At 42.0% G+C, this 9678-nt stretch overlaps 1 protein-coding gene across 2 annotated transcripts; it reads left to right on the top strand.

The window, feature by feature from the left end:
- Nucleotides 1-2028: 2028 nt before the first annotated feature.
- Nucleotides 2029-5186, top strand: LOC104599024 (Tetratricopeptide repeat (TPR)-like superfamily protein). 2 transcript variants are annotated; one of them, XM_010261389.3, is made up of 2 exons: nucleotides 2029-2817; nucleotides 2911-5186. In XM_010261389.3, exons 1-2 carry the CDS (start codon nucleotides 2674-2676, stop codon nucleotides 4501-4503), a joined length of 1737 nt encoding a protein of 578 aa, XP_010259691.1. In that variant the 5' UTR covers nucleotides 2029-2673; the 3' UTR covers nucleotides 4504-5186. The 2 variants fall into 2 exon arrangements, with proteins under 2 accessions (XP_010259691.1, XP_088756203.1); XM_088900077.1 differs by having other exon boundaries at nucleotides 2030-5186.
- The last annotated feature ends 4492 nt before the right edge of the window (nucleotides 5187-9678 follow it).

The following is a 9678-nucleotide window of genomic DNA, read 5'->3' on the forward strand; positions in this document are numbered from 1 at the left end:
TTTGGCTATTTCCCCAGTTCCTCTGTTCTTCTTCAACCCTCACACCTCCCCCCACCCCTAAATTACGTGTTGTGAGTAACAACCACTGAATAATAAGAGCAATCATCCACTAAGGGGTGGCTACAGCTGGAGGAGTCTGGCCGTCTGATCCCTTTGAGTCTTTGATGGTCATCAGACGACTGACGTAAACCATCATCCATCTCCGTCCCATTAATATCCTCTATCATCCACACTACTACCTAAAAATCAGGCCGTTGATCAAGCACAGTCGACACACACCATGGCTATCGCAATTGCACCATCTCTTCCTCTCCTCTATGTTCTGATATTTCGTCAGCTCCATATCGAACACCTCAACCATCTATTCTTCTCTCTCTCACCATTGACTTGACCCACCTAGGCAAATCAATCCCTTCATCCCTAAACGATGCCTGATTCGAGGCCTTCCCTGTCAACAACTCTAGTAACAATACACCGAAGTTATACATCAAAACATGTTCGAAATGCCACTTTTTTTTCATTTTAATACAAATTAAAAATGAAAAGAGGAATTTCCCTTGCTCGAGCCAGAGATAAGCGAGAGAAAGAGAAGGAATTCGGCTTAAAAAAAAGAAAAAAATCGTACCATGCAGAAGAGCAAATAAACTTCCGGCGGCATGTTATCGTAGACAAGTAGCTTCTCGTCCTTTGTTTAGTAAAATGCTCTTAGAGGAACCACAACTCCATCTGCATCTCGAATTCATTCTTTTGAACCACTGCATCCTCGAGTCTCTTCGTCCCTTCCTCTACAACCGCTTTATATGAAGTACCGACACTTTCTTTCCCCAAAACCACCATAGAAAGAGAGAGAATGCATTAGAGAAGGAAGAAATACAAAGGGAGTTGAGAGAGGGACCAGAGAAGTGGAGAGAATCTGAGAGCGTAGGATGATGGCTTTCTCGGCAAGCTTCTCCTCGGAAGAGGTGAACGAAAAAGGATGGGAGGGGCTGGTGAAGGTGAAGGTTAACAAGTGCCGGGCAGTAACCTCTGAGGGTGCGGAATGGTTGGGAGCATGCAAGGGGCCATTGGCTGTCAAACATCAGGACGCCAGTGCTAGTCCGCCTGTAGTAGTCATGGGGAAGAGATAAGAGAGGGGGAGTCGGAGGGAGGACATGACTGAGAGAGAGAGAGGGATTCATGGGGAAGTTGAAAGTAGGAACCAGAGACCGGAGATGGCTTGCTTGGCAAGCTTGAACACCAGAACAAAGAAAGAGAGGGCAGAGAAAGATAGAAGAGAGAAAAAGTGAAGGTATTTACTGCACGGAGAGACCATCCCAATCGTTTTATATATATAATCAACATGTAAACATTGCTCAATGTTAATCCATCCTTATCATTTGGAGACTTTATTAGAGTTTAGAGAATTCCAAAAATTGAATAATAAAAATAGGAGAAATCTCAACATAGGGGATTTCATGATTTCAAGTATTTAAACTTTCGAAAACTATCAATTTAATACTAGCTGTTGGCAGTCCGTCAGTTATTATTTCAAAATTCCAAAATTATCCTTTTAAAAAGACAGTTAATTGTCAACCAGATCAACATGAAGAGTCTCAAATGCTCTGAAAATTACGAAATCTTAAAGATAAAGGAAAACAACGGTTAAAACAAGATTTCTTCCACGATGAGCAGATGAGGCTCTCTGAATGCAGGCTGGCAACGGTTAAAACAAGGTTTCATCTCTAAATTCTGAAAAGAAGAAGCAGCAGAATCATGACTCTTAATCGATATTGGAAAACCCATTAGAAATTGAAGGCTGGCGAAGAGAAAGAGCGACGGGCTTCATGTTCTTGGAACAGGGGAATTCTGTCGACGATCGCCGGCGGGACAATACGAAGCGTGGGCAAAGCAGGTTTACTTTTTTTAAACAGGAATCCAGCTCTGAGATTATGGTGTTGAACACAAAGAACAGGCTAATTAAAAGAAAATTAGATGATATTCGAAGGATATTTGTGTCATTTCATATACCACTTAACATATATTAACGATTTTGGACTAGACATGTTTTGACTTCTGAAGTTCGGATGCTACCTTGCGACAACCTATGAATTTTTAAAATTCAGTTTTGAAGTAAAAGTTCATTTTTCTCCAGGTTGGAATTAAAATGTCAGCACTTGAAAGTTCAGACTCCAAATCAATCGAGGTCTGTTGACTCTTCTCTTTAACCCCATCTTCTCTTCCTCTAACAAAACACCCAACTCTGTTCGTTGTCTTAAGGAAGAAGACCTAATTCTATTCACCATTTCAATCGGTTTGACATTCACGATTCAAGGTTTGTGGCTTGTCACCCGAGTAATCCTTTGGAAGCATGGTTGAATGAGGAACTTTAGTAGCTGATTCAAGGTTTGTGGCTTGTTACCCGAGTAATCCTTTGGAAGCATGGTTGACTGAGGAACTTTAGTAGCTGATTCAAGGTTTGTGGCTTGTCACCCGAGTAATCCTTTGGAAGCATGGTTGAATGAGGAACTTTAGTAGCTGATTCTCTCTGTCAGATTCAGGCCAGTGTGGATGGCAGATCATTCACCGAGGACTCCCTTTTCTTTCGCATATCTGGGCCGATTTTCCGTATCTGTTATCTTCTTGCGCCCAATATTGGTTGCAGCATGTAATGCGGTGTGGCTAATGGGCTAGCAAATGCGGCAAAGCTATGCCATGTTGCTGAGACAAAGTCTTCTCCTTGTCGGCTGTCCATATCTTTGCCTCCAGAACCAACGGTCGGGTTTCCATTCCCAAACCCAGTTAGTGCAGCAACTCCAAAATTCCACCAATTTCGTTTCTGTAATCTCCATCCACTCAAACGTTTTGAAATCTGGATTTTCGAACGATACCTTCACCATCAATCATCTGATAAATGCTTACGTACGATTTCAGAGAACTGGCGATGCCCATCGACTCTTCGGCAAAATGCCCGAACCAAACGTTGTCTCTTGGACTTCTCTTATGGCTGGTTACATCGACGCTAACCAACCCGAAGTCGCTCTTTGGCTCTTCGAAAGAATGCGGGAAACTTCTACATGGCCCAATGCTTTCACCTTTTCTACTGCGGTTAATGCTTGCTCGATCCTTGCTGACCTTAAAACAGGCAGGAAACTCCATTCCCGCATCCAGATGCTTGGGTTTCAATCAAACCTTGTTGTTTGCGCATCCCTCATCGATATGTATGGGAAAACCAACCAAGTCGATGAAGCTCGTCAGGTGTTTGATACAATGGTGTACCACAACATTGTTTCTTGGACTTCAATGATGGCGGCATATGCCCAGAATGCACGAGGCCATGATGCACTGGAGCTGTTTAGGGAATTCGTTCGATTAAATTCAGACCCGCCGAACCATTTCATGTTGGCGAGTGTTGTTAGTGCTTGTGCAAGCTTGGGTAGATTAGTCACAGGGAAAGTGACCCATGCGGCTATAATTCGCGGTGGCCACAATTCAAATGATATTGTTGCCACTGCACTTGTTGACATGTATGCAAAATGCGGGTCCTTAAATTATTCCACCAAGGTCTTCCGACTGATCCAGAACCCTGGCGTGATACCATATACGTCAATGATAGCAGGAGCTGCAAAACATGGGCTTGGGACATTTTCCATTGAACTCTTCAAAGAGATGCTCGAGAGAGGAATTAGACCTAACGATGTCACCTTTATTGGGGTATTACATGCTTGCAGCCATTCAGGTCTCGTTGATGTAGGACTTGAATACTTGAATTCCATGTACACCAGGCATGGGATAACACCGGAAGCGAAACATTACACCTGCACTGTTGATATGCTTGGTCGCGCTGGCCGTCTGGATGAGGCTTACCAGTTGGCAATGGCTATCCAAGTAGAGCCTGATGACAGAGCACTATTGTGGGGCACACTGCTGTCGGCTAGTAGGAATCATGGAAGGTTGGATTTTGCTATCGAGGCAGGTCAGAGGTTAGTTGAATCAAACCAACAAGTAGCAGCTGCTTATGTCACTATGTCGAACACATATGCATCAGTTGGGAAATGGGATACTGCTCATAGACTCCGTTCTGAAATGAAACAACAAGGAATCCACAAGGAACCAGGGTGTAGTTGGGTTGAGATAAAGAATGCATTGTATGTCTTCTATGCTGGAGACGTGCAATCATGCGTTCGCGGGAGTGAGGTGGTGAAGTTATTGAGTGAATTGGAGGTGAGAATGAAGGAGAGAGGCTATGTTGGGGGTAGCAATGGATTGGTGTTTGTTGATGTGGAGGAGGAAGGCAAGGAGGCAATAGTTGGTCTCCATAGTGAGAGGCTGGCTTTGGGTTTTGGATTGTTAAGCATTCCTAAAGGGATGACTATTAGAGTGATGAAGAACTTGAGAATGTGTTGGGACTGTCATGAGGCCTTCAAACTCATAAGCGAGATTGTGGGGAGAGATTTCGTCGTCAGGGACATAAATAGATTTCATCATTTCAAAGATGGCTCTTGCAATTGCAGGGATTTTTGGTGATATATCATGCAATAACTTGTATATATTTTCATTCGACAAAAAGAGAATAAAAAATAAATGGATAAGTTAAACGACCTAAGTGTGGAACTAAAAGGCCCCATTACCTCCTAGGTACCCCCAGCTATCTGTGGTCTTGGGAGGGTGGACTTGTCATGACTTCTGAGATTAGTTTTATGTGCTTGCGTTTCTTCTTTACAATTATTATGCTTATAGGAAAAAAGTATGGTTTCCTCATAAACCCCACCATACCACAAGTGCAAAAATGATGTAAAGTTATCAATCAGTGTAAAGCATCTTCCTCCACTGCCTGAATGATGCACTATGGTGTAAAGGAATGCCAAGAGTTGCAACCGGTATTGATTAGAGCTACTTCAATGCTAGATTGTGGATCACTGCATTGCAGCATCAGGGTTCAAATGAAAAATGATTAATATAAATTTTTAGCTCAGATATCTATAATTGGAATATGTCATGGGGAAGGAAGAGCATCTTCCTCGAATAGTGTATTGACTTCTTTTGACAATGACTTGGGTAAAGCTATGGTGCAACCCAAACTCCAGCCTTCAAGGTCCTTTATGCTTATAATTCTCAGGAAGAGCAGTCTGTTAGACAATGTATGCCCTTAAGATCCAATGGATATTGTACATTGATTTTATTTTGAATAAAAGTTTATCTCTTAATTACATGTGTTGTTGACTATGCTTCCGTGAATTATCCCTTGAACTGTATTATAGAATTATGATAGTAGTTAACTTGCTTTGAGACACTCATAATTGGTATGCAAACTAAAAGTTCTTAGTGAATAAACTTGGGCAATTTATTCTGACAATGTTGACACAGCTGTACTGCCTTACGAGGAGTGGTTTGTCTCAACCATTTAGGCTACACCCAAGTATGAGTGTGGGTGTTTGTGAAATACTGAACTGAAGCACTTTTTCTCCCTTTTTCCCAAAGTTGCAGGGTTGTATGAAATCCTAGATTAAGATCATAGAGAAGGTTTTTTGACTCTAGGCTAGTGTTTCTTGCCTAGTAGCACTACGTATTGATTTTTGTTTGTTTCAGTTTAGCCAATGAAACATTCTGGGGGTGCGACAAAGCAACCTATGAACTCTGAGTTTGGTTAGGGTAGGGTCTATAGAGACAACTAGGAGTAAGAAGCAACCTAAGGAGGAAGACCCTACTTATGAGAAGTGGATGTAGGAAACTACATAGTTGTAGGTTCATGTTAATCAGCACTATTTGTGGATGGATATTGCAAAGGAGATATGAGACGGTGTTACAAAGACATATTCTCAGAAATTGAATGTAACTAGAGCTTATAAACTCAAGAGTGAGGTGAATAATCTGAGACAGGGGATTAAGTTGATGGAAACTGTTGTATGGCAATTCACTAAAGATGGTGAGACTCACAGTAAGTTGGTAGAGCGGAATGGGGTATTTGAGTTCCTCACTGGGCTCAATCTCACATATGATATTGTGAGGTAGAATATCCTAGCAAAAGATGAGGTGACCCTATCTCAATCTTATGCCTTGGTTAGTAGTGAGGAGAGTAGGAGACATGTTCAGATTGTGGAAGCTCTAGTTGATCACTTTGCCAATGTTGGGATGAAACCAAAGGCTACTACTGAAAAGAATGATGTGGTGTGTGACTATTGTAAGAAACCAAAACACACAAAGGACACTTGCTGGAAGTTGCATCCATAGCTATTACCTGCTAGATTCAAGAAGAGTAATAATGATAAGAAGAATGGAAGTGTGAGAGGTGGCATTTCTAATGTAGCCACCTCCTCTGAGAATGAAAAAGGGCCTGGTGATGAGAAGTCTATAGGGGATTAGCTTGCAACTACTAGAGCAGAGTATGAGAGGTATGACCGAATCATTGACCACTAAGAGTCTACTATCACAACTCCTACTTCTTTAGGAAACAACTCCTCTTTAGCATATGCCCATTTAGGTATTTGTGCCACCACGAATCATGGTTCTATCTTAAGTAATTATAGGATCCCTTGGATAATAGATTCTAGTGCTTCTGTATATGACCAGCATGCCCCATTTGTTCACTACCTATCAGCTTTTATCAGGTCGAAGCAAAATTTCCCTTGTTGATGCCTCTCTTTGCTCTTTTCTCAAGCAAGGGGAACACTAAGACCTCATCCTCCCTTACCTTGTCTTTAGTTTTTCATGTACCTAAGCTTAATACTATCCTTTTCTCAGTTAGTAAATTGACAAAACCTTTGAATTGTAGTGTAACCTTTTTCCCTTCATAATATGTTTTTTAGGACATGAAATCCTAGATGGTGATTGGGAGTTGCCATGAGGCAAATGAGATATACCTGTTGGACATACTCAAGCAAAAGTCACGTACCACCTTAGAGAGCTGCCTTTGGGTCGCATGTTTCAAAGTTAGTTGAATCATGATGTGTCATTGTCATTTGGGCTATCTTTCCCTTCATTCATTGAGTCTCTTGTTTCCAACATTATTTAAAGGAATAAATTTTTCCAGTTTACATTGTGTGAGTCTTGTGAATTGTCAAATCATTGTAGAAACTCTTATCTAACAAGCAATAAGAGATCTACTTCACTCTGATGTGTAGGGGCCTTGCCAATTGACCTTACATGGGTGGCTATAAATACTTATTTGTTTATCAATGATTTCTCACACTATACTTGACTTTGTCTATCCATTCTCGTGTTGAAGTACTATGTTGGATTGAAGTCTTTGTATGTATGAGTATTCGGCTGATGAGAGTTCTTATTAGCCTATACTTAAGTTTAAGTTGTCCTGTACTGGGCCTTTGTTAATGGGCCTAATCCTGTTTAATGTTTTAAGTTGTCTGGGTGTCCCATCACTAATCAGGGGCATTCTAGTAACTTCCTGTATCATTGTACTACATCATAATATAAATAATAGTACTGTCGACTGAGCTGGGAGTTTGACATTCCAGCATCTCTTCTTCTCTTTTTTGCTACTTCGGCTACAGTAATTTAGCTTTCATGGTATCAGAGCATTAGCTTCTTCCTAGTTTCAGCCGGCACACACTCTCTTCTCTTGCTGTCTTTTCATCTTTTCTCTTCCTTTTCTGGGTTTCTGCAGTGAAGACCTAGGGGTGTAAGAGAGTAAAGCAAGTTCGAACCTAGGGTTTCTCTTGGTTGTAGGACTCAAGGGAAGTAAGACCCAGAAGTAGATGTCCTACTAGGTTATTTCCAGCAAATAGTAGCTATTTGGCTACTAAGAGAGGTCTGTGTAGGACAGACCTAGTTGAGGACTGATTTCAGCAGTCCTAGCACTAGCCGAAAGGGGCTTAGCTACTTCTACGGTTGCAGCTTCGGTGCTCTAGCAAGACTCGCACAGACTTAGCTTCTTCTACAGAGCCCACTGTTCACTTGCTACTGTTGCAGCCTCAAACTGTTCACTCGCTACTGTTGCAGCCTCAAACTGTTCACTTGCTACTGTACCCGAACTGTTGCAGTTTTTGGTTCAGCCCAAGTGAAGTCTATCTAGTGTTCTACCAGCACTGTGAACACTTCTACCAGCATAGCAATGTGGCAAACAACTCCAAGTTCAGGGTGGTTATCAGTTCAAAACTCCTCACCACTGCTGTGAGATTACCTAGGGAGCTGCCAGCTCCAGATTGTTCAGCACTGTGAACCCTAGTTGAGGACTGATATCAGCAGTCCTAGTATTGGCCGCAAGGAAGGGCACTCTCTTTACAGTTGCAGTACTCGAAGTTCAAGTGGAGTCTGCATAGCACAATAGTTGAGAACCCTAGCTTCAGGTCGGTTACCAGCCCATAACTCCTTGCTTGCTGTTGTAACTGAACTGTTCAGAACTGTGACAGTCTCGGCAAGTCTGAAACTGTGTCGAGTGCTGTCAGAACCTGCTGTGATCATTTCAGCTAATCAGATCTGCTCTAGAACTGGTTCAGAACCTTCAGAACTGCTTCGGCTAGTCTTAATCAGTGTCACCTACACAGTGGCTGCAGTCAAGATGTCTTCAATACCCAGAGATGTTTCTTCTAGAGATAACAGGCCTGCTGCAAGTGGGAATTTTGTCACCAGCAACAATGATGACAACTCACAAAATACACCAACAGTGTCTTCTTCTCCTATGGGACAGGTTGCTGATTTCTCTGGAACTGGTACTTTGGGCTTCACTGCTAGTGAGGTTGAGGTCCTTAACAGGGCATTAGCCCGTCTAAGAAATAATTCTTTTGCTTCTACATCTCTTGCTAGATCAGGTACAGCCTCTGCCTTCAGTGCCATTGGCTCTATTGACTCTACTTCTTGGGTTATTGATTCCGGTGCTACTGACCATATGACACATATGTCTTCCCTATTCTCTTCATATCATTTGTTGTCTGGTCAGGATAAGATGAGAGTTGCTGACGGGTCTTTCTCCACTATCTCTGGAAAGGGAATTGTTGACCTAAGCAAGGACCTCTCTCTTAAATCAGTTTTACATGTTCCCAGTCTTACCTCAAATCTTTTGTCTGTTTCAAAACTTACCAAAAATTTGAACTGTAGTATAACCTTTTTTCCTACTCATTGTGTCTTCCAGGACAGATTGATAAGGAGAACGATTGGGTGTGGTCATGAGTATGGAGGCCTCTACTACCTTGATGCAGACATCGGCTCAGCCTTACAAGCATCTGCTGCTAGTAATCCGGAAAGTGTGGAGTCAATAGCTAAGCTGCATCTTTGGCATGCTAGGCTAGGTCATGTGTCTTTCTCCTCATTAGAAATGTTGTTTCCCGAATTGTTTAAGGGCATCCCAAGTCAGAATCTAACCTATGAAGTATGTCAAATGTCAAAACAATGTAGAACTGTGTATCCAATTTCCAGCAATGAAATTTGTGCTCCTTTTGATTTGGTTCATTTTGATGTCTGGGGCCCTTCACCCATTGTTTCCTTTGATGGCTTCCGGTACTTTATCAGTTTTATTGACCACTACTCTCGTTGTACATGGATCTACCTGTTAAAAGGATGGGATGAAGTACCACGGATAACCATGGCATTTTGCAAGATGATTGAAACACAGTTTAATAAGAAGATTAAGCAATTCAGGTCAGACAATGCTGCTGAATACTTTGAAAAATCCTTGAACTTATTCGTGGAAGATGTTGACATACTACATCAGTCATCCTGTGCTTATACTCCTCAACAGAATGGGGTTGC

This window comes from Nelumbo nucifera, chromosome 3, assembly GCF_055504915.1.
Source record: "Nelumbo nucifera cultivar China Antique chromosome 3, China Antique-T2T, whole genome shotgun sequence".
In the NCBI taxonomy this organism is placed as follows: Eukaryota; Viridiplantae; Streptophyta; class Magnoliopsida; order Proteales; family Nelumbonaceae; genus Nelumbo; species Nelumbo nucifera.